Source organism: Anneissia japonica, unplaced genomic scaffold (genome assembly GCF_011630105.1).
Source record: "Anneissia japonica isolate Jap-2015-1 unplaced genomic scaffold, ASM1163010v1 scaffold234_len1672027_cov178, whole genome shotgun sequence".
Taxonomy (NCBI): domain Eukaryota; kingdom Metazoa; phylum Echinodermata; class Crinoidea; order Comatulida; family Comatulidae; genus Anneissia; species Anneissia japonica.
This window is the reverse complement of record NW_022738761.1, coordinates 70,508-84,434: the sequence shown is the minus strand read 5'-3', so window position 1 is coordinate 84,434 and position 13,927 is coordinate 70,508. Positions and strand designations below refer to the sequence as shown.

The 13,927-nt window shown below is 37.0% G+C and overlaps 1 protein-coding gene across 1 annotated transcript; it reads right to left on the bottom strand.

Annotated features, from left to right (window-relative positions):
* Nucleotides 1-495: 495 nt before the first annotated feature.
* On the bottom strand, nucleotides 496-12,834 carry LOC117117727 (phthiocerol/phenolphthiocerol synthesis polyketide synthase type I PpsD-like). Its single transcript, XM_033262122.1, has 5 exons — nucleotides 12,549-12,834; nucleotides 9,374-9,837; nucleotides 7,736-9,222; nucleotides 7,204-7,297; nucleotides 496-6,663 (listed from the first exon to the last, which is right to left on the bottom strand). The coding sequence occupies exons 2-5, from the start codon at nucleotides 9,774-9,776 to the stop codon at nucleotides 947-949; spliced, it is 7,701 nt and encodes a 2,566-aa protein (XP_033118013.1). The 5' UTR covers nucleotides 9,777-9,837; nucleotides 12,549-12,834; the 3' UTR covers nucleotides 496-946.
* Between the last annotated feature and the right edge of the window lie 1,093 nt (nucleotides 12,835-13,927).

Genomic DNA, 13,927 nt, shown 5'->3' with positions numbered 1-13,927 from the left:
GAAATGTTTATCTAAAAATAATGTAACGGTGATAGAAGTTTAGATAAAATGATGATAATTATTGCTATTATTTATTGTTATTTTTAATATAATTATTTTTATCATTATTATTTATATTTATTTATTTATTTATTTATTATTATTGTCATATTCATGATTCTGGAAGAATCTGTATGATACAAAGAAAAATATCAATGCAAAAATAGTCCTAATAACAAATCTTAAGCTTAATTGTCAGATCCAGAAATGTGCACTTTGTCCTCAATAGGTGAATAGCATTTTTTTTAACACGGTAATAGTTAAGCAATTTGTGAAAATTAGGTGGGAAAGCTGACCTTCTAAGGACTCCAAAAGTGTAGAAGTAGAACCCGATTATTCATTTGTTTTTATTACTTTATTAGTTGCTTCTCCCAATGTTAACAGTATGCCAATAATTCCACCCTTCGTTTGATATAGCTTTTATCATTGCATTTTTAAATGTTATTCGCCTATCAAAATGTTATTAGCAGAGTAAACAAGAACGTTTTTATTTCAATTAAAGTTTGTTAATCTGTAAAGCGATGTCCATTCGTCTTTTTTTATTATACAAGGTAAAATTATACAGTAATTATACAGATTACAATTAAAATTACGCAAGTTGAGATGTACAAAAAAGATGATAATATATAACTGTACTCATATGGTATAATTTACAGTTTATCTTCCTAATACTTCCAATGAAATTATATAATAAACGTGCTGTCTGTTTCATTTAATGATTTATCTAACAGAAAACCCACTGCCTTAATGGATATTCGGTTTTAGTGGTATAGGCAAACGTTGTATTATCACATGATTTCATTAAATTACTGAATTAGTGCATTCAATTTATTCAGTATTTAACATTATGAAATAATAAAATAAATATTTGAATCCCCTTTCCAATATCTCTCTCAATATCATAGTCTTACTTCCTAACAGATGTTGCACCTGTTCTCGTTATTGTACCCACTTTAATGTTAACTCCTGGTAGTGAGTTCCCGACCTCCTTTACAATGGTCTTCCAATTTGTGTTGATGAACATGTGTTTTCCAGGCATGATGATCTTCTTAAATTTCTTGCCCTCTTGTTGCTGCAAATGCCAATCGTCCAGGAGGCTCGGATTGATAAATGGATCACTTTTTCCACCAAAAGTGGTAATATTGCATGGCAGCCGATCCTTGTGACGGCATCTGTATTTCTTGCATGTCATGATGGCCGCCTCTATTGATGGTATCATTCGACTCATAAGACGCGAGTTGTTTAAGGTGGCTTGATCCAAGAAGCTGAACTTCACATTTTCTTGTTCAAGGTTCTTCGCAACGTTTCCCCGTGAAGAGATCACCCGTCGAAGCTTTCGGTAGACAGATGTTGGAGCATCTAGTTCATCAGGGTGAGGGTAAGGCAGGGTTGGTGCGTACCATGCACTAATAAACAGGTGCACAGGACTTGAATTGAACTGCTTCATAATGTGATGTGCTGTCTCAAAAGCAATCAAGGCCCCAAGACTGTGACCAAAGAACACAAAACGATTTTTAATTAGTCGTGGTGCGAGAACTTCGGATAGCTTTGATACAATCTCTTGCATATCATACTGAGGCTTTTCACGTTCTCTACCTTCCCATCCCGGTAATTGCAGCATGATCGTTTGTACATTGTACTGAGCAAACAGATTTCTCCAAGGAATAAACATAGACGGGCCGCCACCAACAGAAGGAAAACAAACCACTTGTCCTTGTGGAGCCGTAATACTGTCGTCGATTCGGTACCAAATATCTCCAGAAGCTGGAGAGATTGCTTGATCAGCTCCTTCGTCTTCCTCTTGTTCACCAGCGCCTGACATTATCTTTTTGTAAATAGACTGTGTCAGATTCCTCATTGTTAAATTATCATTGAGGAGCTCGATAGACACAACTGACACCCCAAAGTTTTCATGAATTACACTGCTCAGTTCTGAAGACATATGCGAATCTAAACCTAGAGCAATAGGTGAGGAATCTTCAGATATATCGTTGGTGATGCCAAGTCGCTGAGCAATATGGTTCGATACTGTCTGCATGATCATATTAGTTGCTTCGGTTGGAGACAAGAGTCTTATTTTCATCTTAAGGTCATGTTCTGTAGCTAAAAACGTATCTCGGCTTGGGAATAAATTTTTAAATATAGATATTGTACCTGTTGTTTCTTTGAAATGTTGGGAAAGCATGACGCGGTTATTTTCGGCGTACATCTTGCGGTTAACAGGTCCTGTCAATCCAAGCTCTGGATAGTCCGTAACCAGCATACATCCTAGTCCTCTGAGAACATCCGAGGGAGATATGCTCATCAATCCGTTCTTCTCCCACTGCTCTATATAACCTTTTCTGGCAGCAAATCCGGCAGTATTGATAACACCAGGACATATCACAGTGGCTGGTAGGCCCATTTTCCGCCTCATACTGCAAAGGGATGACAGAAAAGCGTTTGCAGCACAGTAGCATCCCTGCCCACCGTTTCCTATCATCTCCACTATTGAAGAAAACATCACGAAATACTTGATAGGCAGATTCATACGCATGCTTAGTTGATGAAGTGATAGAGCGCCAAAACCCTTTGTTGCCACTACTTCCTTCCATCTGTCTGGTTGGATTTGCCTTAAAGACATGTCGTGATAAACTGTAGCACAATGGAAAATTCCTTCGAGTGGTAGTTCTCCATTGTCTTTGATAGCACAAAGAGCCTTCTCAAGGTTACCAAACCTCATCAAGTCAGCTTTGAGATGAGTTATCCTAGCGCCACTATCCCGAAACACCTTGAAGCGACTTATCGCCTCTTCTTCAGGTGTAAATCTTGAAACAACATATATGTGGCTGGCTCCACTATTGACCAACCAACCGACAAGTTCAAGACCAATACCTTTGGACCCACCAGTCACCAGGTATGAAGCATCTGGATTGGCTTGGAATCCGATATCTTCGAATTTGAGGGTTGCTGAGATACTATCTTCATCAACACAGACGGTTATATCGTCAAGAGAAGCATGAGTTGCCTTTGCAAGCTTTGACATCTGCGCAGTTGGAATAGCCAGAGACTTGAGAGCCTGGAAGTCATTATGGACACTAAACATCTGCAACAGACGTGTCATTGAATCTTGAAGTTTTACACGCATCTGATCATACTTTCCGAGACCCATGTCAATGCCGATGAAGTAAATATTCGGCGGAAGTACTCCGATCTTACATTCATTCTCACCATTCTTTCCTGGAATTTGCACAATCGTACCAAATGGTTTAAGTTTGGCAATGAGTCTGTCAAGGTGGAATCCATTATCAATCATACCACCAGCCAAAAGAAGAACATCGACCTCGTTGTCCTGGATCATACTTTCAAAGTTATCAGGTGATGTAATAACAACGCGTGAATCACCAAGAATGCCAAGAAGTTTCTCCACAGGAAATATATTTTCATCGTTCTCAACGTGAATAAAAACATTGGCACCTTGTTCTAGAGCTAAATGGGTCGTCGCAAGGCCTATTCTGTCACTCAGTGAGGACAAATAAACAATAACTGATCCATTTTCATTCAATTTCAGTGTATCATGAAATGCAACAAATGCTGGAAGGTAATCTTTAACAATATTGATAGCTTCGGTAGGTGTGAGGTTTCCTGGAACTGGAACGAGTTCATTAGCAGCAGTGCATATTGTAGATGTAACTACACTTTCTGCTTTAAATCCAAGAACAGTATTTCTTGTTCTAAGCATTACATGAACTTCTTCTGTGCAATGAACTATTTTTCCAGCAAACAGATATCCTTGGAGGTTGTTACCATCAGGCTCATCATATTGGTATTGTACAGCGAATGCCCCGGCCTTTACAAGAACATCTTCTGGCCGACGGACAACTGGAGGATCACTATCTTGCTTTACTAGGAGGCGTTTGGCTTTTAGTGATTGCTCAAGGTTGACGATCCAGTTTGAAGATAGTGTCGGAGCAGAGAAGCTTGACTGTGGTTCCATAACAACTCTTGGAGAATAAACTTCAAAGGTCATCTCCCTTGGAAAATCTGCTGACGGTCGTCGTGGAACCCGTCTTCTCATTACAACGTGGTTTTCATCTGTTGGAATAGCTTTCATATAGTTGTACAGCCATATAGCTGATTCCTCTTGATCGATGTGTGCAGGAAGGTCTATTGTAAAGACCTGTAATTCTGGATCTTCGTGCATCAGTGTCATTCCTAATGCTTGCACTGTGGAGGCCATCGGATCAATAGGATCTATATCAAGGACGGCATGTGCACTTCGAGTGACGAGCCATATCCTTGGCTTTGTCTTGGCGTCGTGCTTGCTTACGGCTTTGTACAGACTTAGTGGTGCGATTGCGCTTATATTTTGGGCCTCATCAAAGTTTTCTTCAGTAATGGCATCTATCGAGCCTAGTTCCCTGACATCTAACGTGGAGAGAACAATCAAATCGGTCACCATACCAAGAGAACGCAACACCCGACGGAAGCGTTCGTCGGAATCCGCTAAAATTCGTGGATCAAGCATGCTAACAACATTCTCAACTTCTAGACGCTTTTTTAGATCCAAACAAACTCCATTTTTGTCTTTGAATATTACTATTGCGCCAGCTTCTTCTGGGTGATTAGGAATGTAGCTGATGGATCGTCTGCCCTTCGAGGTGGATGCAGTGGGTACCTCAATGTCAGCCTTTTTAACGTAAACCGGAACCCATTCGCGTCTCCAAAGCTGTATACTCTCATCTGGTTCTGGTGAATTAACGTTCTCAAATATAATTCGATCAAATTGAGCAAAGATTTTATGATTTGCAGCATCAGCAACGACGACGTATCCAACCGTGGTGTCCCCTTCCACCATCATCTGGACGTTGAAAACAACTCTTGCAGGGGCTTTACCTTTCATTAATACTCGTTCTACTGCCCGTGGAACTTTGAACCAGCTTGAAAATCCCGAGTTTTCGGTTCGTGCTTTCTGTTGCTCTTGGAACATAGTGCAAATGCCAATTCCCTGGAAGACAGAATCTAGAAAAGCAGGATGGAAGACAAAATTGTCAAATTCGCGGACAAGAGTTTCTTGTGCAGTTCCATACACTAGTGCTTCGTTATAGTCATGACTGAAGTACGCCTTGGTGACGCATTTAAAGTTTTCTCCAAGTTCAAACCCGCCTTTTCTTAATACAGCATAAAACTCATCTTTCTCTACCTCTCTTGGACACCTCCTTCTGATATCATCTGTTGCCAGTTTTGACTCTAGCTCTTCTGTTTGCTCTAGAAGGTTTGAACTTGAGTGTCTTCGTTTGCCGATGATGTCAATGAGGGCGCTACCATGAAGCGTCCATCCCTTCTCTGTTGGATTGTAGCTCCTGAGAGAAAACTTTGCCTCTTTAGATCGTATTTCGATTGTAGTTTCTAAAGTACCATTGACATCTGGGGTAAAGATAAATCTTTCAAAATTTACCCATCTCAATGTAACGATGTCTGCCTCAGAGAAGACAGCACGAGCCGCCGCTAGAGCAGTTTCTGTATGTGCTGCTGCAGGTATCACAGCACTGCCTTGTAAGTAATGGTCTCTCAACCAAGGCACAGACCCAATTGTAAAGTCAGATCGCCAAACCTTTAAGGTACTCTCGTCATGGAAGTGGGAAGTCTCTAGTGGTTTGCCAAGAAGTGGATGGTCTTTTACTGGAAACAAAAACAATTCTTTAGCCGTCTCTGTTGCAGCACTACATAGAACTCTCTGCCATGGGTATGTGGGAAGAGACATAACCTTGTATTCTTGTTCATTGAATAGCAACTCTGGCTCTAATGAGTAGCCCTCCACGTGTAGCTTTGCTAGCGAACGCAGTAAGTTCACCCTATCGTCTGCTAAATCTCGCGTATCAGTTGGTCTCCTTAGAGAACCAGTAATAAATATATTCTTTGATCTGTTCAAGTTGGAATTAATTACATCTCTTACTGCTGGTGACAGAGATGGGTGGGGTCCAATCTCAAGGAAGCAATTGTATCCTTCCTGAAGAAGCTTCTCAATACCAGACATAAATTTCACTTGTCCTCTGATGTTTTTCCACCAATATGCCCCTGTGTTTGTGTCATCTCTTGTTAGGATCTGATTAGTAACCGTTGACATCATAGGAATAATTGGGCTTGTCTCAAGCGTCTGCCTATTGGTGCTGCTTGGAGATAGGAACTTAACTTTTTTTATAAAGTCCTTACGTATATGATCCTGTTGATAACTATGAAAGGCGTTTGCAACGTGCAAACGCGTACAACGTAATCCTTCCTGGCGCAGTGTGTCTGCAAAATTTGACAGGGCTTCTGTTTCTCCAGATAATACTATTTGAGTCGGGCTGTTAACAGCAGCAACGTCAACAACACTAACATATTCACTGCCATCAAGACGGGTTTGAATTTCTTCTACTGCATGCAGAACGGCGACCATTGAACCACGTCCAGTTGTCTTGCGTAATTGACGTCCTCTGTGATAAATTATCTTGATGGCATCATCTAATGTTATGAGCCCTGCTACATGAGCAGCGGCAACCTCTCCAACACTGTGGCCAATCACGGCATCCGGTGTCACACCTCGTTGACGGTACAATTCTGCTAAACCTATCTGGACGGCAAATATTGACGGTTGAGCTATTTCTGTGGAAACAAAAATTATATTTTAAAATACTTCGAATTTTATAGGCAATAACTAAATAAAAACAGAGTGCAATAATTTGTATTACTTAAGTATCCGACTTTAAACTTCAGAACTTGCCCAACAATGTTTTTCTCTTATATATATTTGCAAATTGCTAGTTAAATCTTCAAAAAGTTCTGTTGTATGCCGACTTTTCGTTAAATAAAATTTGAATTACATTTAAACGTACATTCAGTTTAAACAATATGTTAACATTGTTATATTACCAGATGTTTTGTAATACAATGTAACGACTTTAAGAAGCGATTCGTTTAAAGTTTTAATCAGTTTCTTAATATTTTCTATAGGCTCTTAATTGATATTTTATGTGTTGATTGTTAAGAGTGAGCTGTACGTCCGTTTGCGACAGTCTTGCGACAGTGGTGATTCCACATTTGTGACTTCTGATCTGTGACTACGCCAAATAGATATAATGAAACATAAATAAAACTATTGCAGTATAAATTATGATACAGTGGCCGTGACAGATAGAAAATTACCTGTAATGTTAACAGTTTCTTTGTCTGTTTCCTTGGTTAATGTGTGGACGAGTGACCACTTTGCTCCACACTTGGTCAATGATTTGTCGATGCGCTGCAACAGATAAGGTAATGAAAAATGGTATTAATTTTAATAAAAATTATAGGTATATTTGTACTTTAAATTTGTTATTTAATTTGGGGGTTTACAAACATGCAATACAGAAACAGCAAATATTAAAAGGACACATACAGAATGTCAGGTAGCAGGCAAGTGTTATTGCGTTAACCACTCCTTAATTCATATTATAGACATTTTTTTAAAAACAATATATGCAATATGCATATCAAACAAATATGAAAAATAGATTTTGAATATTCAAATTTTATTTTATTCTATTCTTCGATTATATAGCAACTTTTTGTGCAGGGAAGGAAGACAAATTATGAAAATAAGTACAGCAAGTCTTTAATCAAGACTGAAAGACGATCTTTATTTGTATACGAATATTACATGTTTTAACTGATGAAGGATTCTATCAATCAGACTTACCTTAATAATGTTTCTAAAGGCAGGTTCATCTTCCATTAGATTCCTGGCCATCCCCCACCATTGTGTTCCCATACCAGAGAAAACAAACACCAGCCTATGTCCCGATGTACCATCTGCCATTTTTCCTTCTACAACGTTGGTGGCAGCTCGAGGGTCGTGATCAAGCTTCAGTCGAATCTGATCAACAGCTTCTCTAGCTGAGCGAGCTATGATCCCCATTCTATACTGGTGGTGAAAAGACCGAACAGAAGCTGTATAAAGAGAATTTGTAAAAGCCCTGTGGTCGTTTCCAATTGTATTGTTTAAATACGTCACCCAGTCATCCAGACGTTTCAAAAGTGCGTCTTTATTGGCAGCTGACAAAAATAAGATCCTTGGTTCTGGAGTGTCAAGGTTGTTGTGAACCTCAATGCGATGTGATGGATCTGGCATTCTTGGTCCATAGTAAGGGTAAGCTTCCATCACAATGTGAGCATTTGCACCACCGAATCCAAACGAGCTGCAACCAGCGAGTCGTTTTCGAACCTTGGGCCATCGCGTGAGCTCAGTTGGTACGCGCAAATTCAGTCCTTCGAAATCAACTGCTTCGTTTCCTTCCCTAAAATGAACAGCCTTAGGGATTTGTTCAAAGTACAAGCTAAGAGCTGTCTTTATCACCCCTGCTACTCCAGAGGCGCCTTCTGAATGTCCAAAGTTGGACTTGACGGACGCCAGGTACAGGGGAGGTTGATCAGGGCGCCTGTTTAAACCCATGGCCTGACCTATTGCATTCGCTTCGGTTTTGTCACCGATTTGGGTGCCAGTACCATGAGCTTCAACGTATTGAACTTCCTCTGGGTGAACTTTTGCGTTCTGGTAAGCAGTTTCAATTAGAGCAACTTGGGACTCATAACTGGGATTGGCAATACCAGGTGTGCGACCATCATTACACAGAGCTCCCCCGCGGATCACACTGTATATTCTATCACCATCGTTTATAGCTCTTTGGAGTGATTTCAAAACTACTATCCCAGCGCCCTCTGCCCTGGCATATCCATCAGCAGACTTGTCAAAACTTTTACACTTACCGTCAGGTGAAAGCATACCAGCCTGACAGAAACCTATACTAGTTACGGGCATGAGTGAAATATTAACGCCACCTGCCAAAGCCATGTCACAGTCGCCGTTGCGTATGGCTTCGCAGGCAAGATGAACAGAATACATAGATGACGAGCAGGCTGTATCAACCACATAACTAGGACCGTGAAAATCAAATTCATACGAAATTCTGTTTGCAGCCATTGCGGAGTTTATTCCAGAGTTTGTATATTGGTTGATGTTTTCATTGGGTATACTAGTAAGTATTCCATATTCGCTTGCTGTTAGTCCAATATACACGCCTGTATTTGACCCTCGTGCAGACGATACTGGTATTCCCGCGTTTTCTAAAGATTCCCAAACTACTTCCAAAAGAAGGCGAACTTGTGGATCAAGATGATTTGCCTCTTCTAAAATGATAAAATATAAATTTTGTATTAATATTAATTAATTAAAGCTCTAATTGGGAAGAAACAAACACAACAAATACATTAAACAGCTTACAATATTTTTCAATGCTTATATGTATAATACATAACTTTTTTTCTAGGATTGGCTTACCTGGGGACATCCTGAAGAACTGTCTGTCAAACTCCTTAGGGTCATGAGTCAAATATCCACCATTTTTGTTGTACATTTTTCCAGGTATTTTATTGCCAGGGTAAAGAAAGTACGATGTATCAAACCGATCTGGTGGAGGTGGAACTGAACAATCTAACCCTTTTGCCAACATATCCCAAAATTTTGCAACATTGTCCACACCATTTGCATATCGACATCCAATACCGACGATCGCTATTTTTCTATCTATATTTATTGTAGGGTCGTGGCTAGGTCTTTGGCCTCGCTTTGGTCTGGTCCCCTCTTCAAACTTCATATTGTAAGATGACTTTGAACGGACAGGAAAGCTCAACGCCCGCCGCCTTCTCAGTGTGCTGGAACTATAGTGTTCGATATGCTCCATGTTGCTGTTGTATCCGCTGGAACTTCAGTGGAAACTTGCTGTGGCCGAGTTGAATTAACAGCTTTAAGAAAAATAAGCAATTTGAAAAAAACAATGTTCAACATTTTCACTGAAATACAGTTAAGAAATTATTGTGTTTAAAATGTAAGGTTATGACTTATGATGCAGCTGTAGCCTTCAGACGGAGGTGCGATCTGTTGATATTAATTTTAAATTGTAGGCCAACTAAAGGTCATTTTTTAATTTCTTTACTCAGCATTGTGATTTATAATCCGGCCATTCCCAGGGAAATAAATCTATCATTATATGCGAAGGCTGTATTCGATTATATATAAAACTATCGGTTACGAAAATAGACTGTGTTTACGGTGCTACGCAGCAAACCTAATTGAATTCTATAATAATAATAATAATAATATATCCAAATTATTTGCTGATAATATTAATAGTAATAAATATTATAATACTATTACTAATACAATAGTAGTAACCACAATAATAATGATAATGGTCATTATGATGATTATGATATTGATAATAATAATGGTAACAATAATAATAACGATAATAATGATGATGATTACAATAATAATTTTAATAATATTTGTAACAATAATAATATTATTATTATTATTATTATTATTCTGTCTGGCATAAGACAGAAGATGGTGTGCTCTTGTAAAGGCCACAGCGGCGCAACTTGGCGCCATCTGACCAGAGAGTGAATAATAATAATAATAATAATAATAATAATAATAATAATAATAATAATAACAATGTATACACCTTTGTTAACATATCATAATGTATTTTATTACATAACATTGAATGTCTATATACCGCCCCACACTCGATATGCACTTTCCTAAGGATGTTTTCATAAATGTAGGCCAACTTTACACAATCAAAATTATGCTGACGAATAATTTTTTTGTAAACTCTGACCTTTTGTGCAGACGATTGAACCGTTCATCCTTGTTTAACAACTTACAGTGTAAACAACTTAATAAAATCATATCTGACAGACAGAAAAGGAAAACGTACCAAGTATTTTTCTAAATATATATTTTAAATATATACAGTTTTATCAAATCGATATTCAATTACAGATGTAAGAATTCCAAAAAAATTCCTTTAAGATAAGTTAAGTGTATTCTAAAATATTACTTTGAATTATCATTTTCATTTTAGATATTAAATCTACCGGTCCTATTATACCATGAAAGACATGGAATTATAACCTTTCAAATTGATACATATTTATTGTTTTGGGGTTTTATGTATTGTTTGTTTTTGTGTTGTGTTGTGTTGTTTTATTTTGTTTTGTTTGTTTGTGTTTTTTTTTTACGTTGATTGTTTTTTACAACTATTCTGATGTACCGACACTACAATAAACAACCACATTAAAGCACTCTGGTTTATTTGTTGGTGATCCCGTCACGTCATGTCATATTAGCTCTTGAGAAACAATACAAGATAGCCTCAGCATGTAATCTACTTCTTTTCTTGTCAATTTTTATGCTAATTGTATGACATTTTACAAGTTTTAAATAATAGTAATATAAAATATGACAAAATAAATAAAATCAAATATTACATATAATCTTTTTTTAAAAATTTGTATACAATTTTAAAATGTATCTTATTAAAACAATAATGTGCAGAATAATGTGCCTCTAAGACAGTTTTATAAATTCCAAATCATGGATTTATTTATTATATGCAAAAAAAGTTGCTTTGGTATTCAGTCATAATGATTCAATTATCTCTGCTAACAAAAGAAATCATTAGTCATTGTGTGCTAGACCGATGTATCGAATCTAAGCACAACCAGCCGAGTTTGTGATGGAGGCAATAGTAGGCGAATGTCATGCCAAGATCTATACTGCGGAAAAGGATGTTCTACATAATTATAAGTAGTGCCACGTAGCAAACAGCTGACTCGCTCCATAGAAAAACAAACCAATAGAATTAAAAATATGTCTATATTTATAATATTGAGGTTTACGTTACATCTTAATGCAAAAACACCATATAGTAGTTTAGGCCTATTCTACAAGATGTACCTGTAGGGACATATGTTCTTAATAAAACATCCTCGTTTGTTTGTTTGCTTGAAGACATGTCTATTTAAGATGTGAAGTTGAAATTTTGAGTACAACTATAAAATGTTATATTTCTTCAATATTCAAAACACTTATTACTCCTCAAAAAAGATTCATTGACATTAAATGTATCTGTTACATATAAACGTCAAAACTTAATCGAAATACATGACGGTAAATATTAAAGAAGTTTTTTTTTAAAAGTTCGTTTATCCCAAATCAAAAGATAGAATTATTTCCAAATAATATGTTGGATAATAGGGTCATGTAGGCCCATGAGATTTTCCGAAAATCAAGACATTGAACATGAATCTTTCCTGGAATATTAAAAAGATCTTTAAAACGGTTTTAACAAACACTTTTTCCAGTTTATTGATCAATACTTCATTCATGCAATATAAAAATAAAAACAAAAAATTATTTTCAGATATAAAGAACGCAATAAAACCAATGAGATATTCCGAAAATCTAAAAATTATGACCGTCAATGAATGTAAAAAAGATCTTCCAAGCAGTTTAACAAAGACGTTTTTTTTCCAGTTTATATCAATATAGGCCTACATCCATTCAATATAGAAATTAAAACACAAAATTATTTCCAAATGTGAATACAATAAAATACCGGCTAAAGTAGGCATAAAAGATCAAATCAAAACATTGAACATACCTTGAAGTTAAGGATGTGCGACGTTAAAACATATGCCTCCTTCGCTTATCCATAACTTGAACAATAAACTTCAGCAGTACAATGGAATAAAAATATTCTTCTACCTATTCTATTTTCCAGATCTTATGGGACTACTGATAAGTACAACATCCAGAACAGTCTTAGCCTCGTGACTGACTGCATACGAGTGAACGATGTAGCGAAGCTCAAGCAGATGCAAATGCTATTTTTTTTCCTCCGTTGCAGAATCTATAATTTGCTCAACTATTTCATTTCCCCCTGACCCTATTATGAAAAAGCCTAAGACTTGACTACGCTTCCTAATGACTAATTGTGCAATGATTTCCAGTCCGTATTTCTATTTTCTCGCTTTCTTCTAGTATTTTAGCCGATGTAGGCCTAATAGAAGGGGAAATTGAAAAAGTCCGGCCAGTGCGGAGTTTTCAATTACCTTGTTTCCAATCGTGAAGGTTAATTAAATCATTGCAGTGGCACTGTCAATGTTTACAAGATAAGACAACAAAATTCATCCGGTAAAGACATGAATAGGTAGGCCTAACTTCTTCAACACAGCACTTTCTATGATATTATTTATTGGTGTTTGTTTCTACACTTTAAATTAGTAACAGAAACAATTAACATACTAAGTTATATAATATCGAATTTATGCAACAAAGAGCTCAACAGTAGGCCTAGTCTAAATATTTGTGATAGTGTTTTTAAACTCACTTGTACATATATTTATTATCGTTCCAGTGTATATATACATAGGCCTATTTCAGCCGGTATTTTATTGTATTCTTCATATTTGAAAATAATTCTGTTTTAATTCTGATATTGAATGTTTCTACCATATTTGGAAATAATTCTCTGTTTCGATATTGAATGTTTCCACCGGTCTACCAACTATAATTATAGACCCATTGGGTATATATAAACTGGGCTAATTTTCACCTAGTCGTTTTCGACTGATTCTCATATTATTGTAGCCCAAGGATCAAGAAAATACCGAATAACTTTATGCTTCAATCATCTTTAACACAATTATCATAGCATTTTAAAATTGTTGTGAATTATGCCGGAATTTGCCTAAACATGCCTAATGAATTAATTAGATATTATTAAGCTTAAACGTTGGTTTTATTTGGCATTTGAAAACTTAGATGGTGTTTTGTCGTCCATAGGAACACAAAACAACCGGTAAATGGCAGGGTCAAAAATCCTCTAATTTTGAAAAAAACCACGAACTCTTTGCGTTTTTCCAAAAAAAAGATTGGGCTGTTTTCCACCTAGTAGTTTTTTGATGATTCTTCCACTTGTAGGACCCGTAGGTGCCACAGAACACCTTAGTTTGATTCGCATGTGCCACAGAACACACA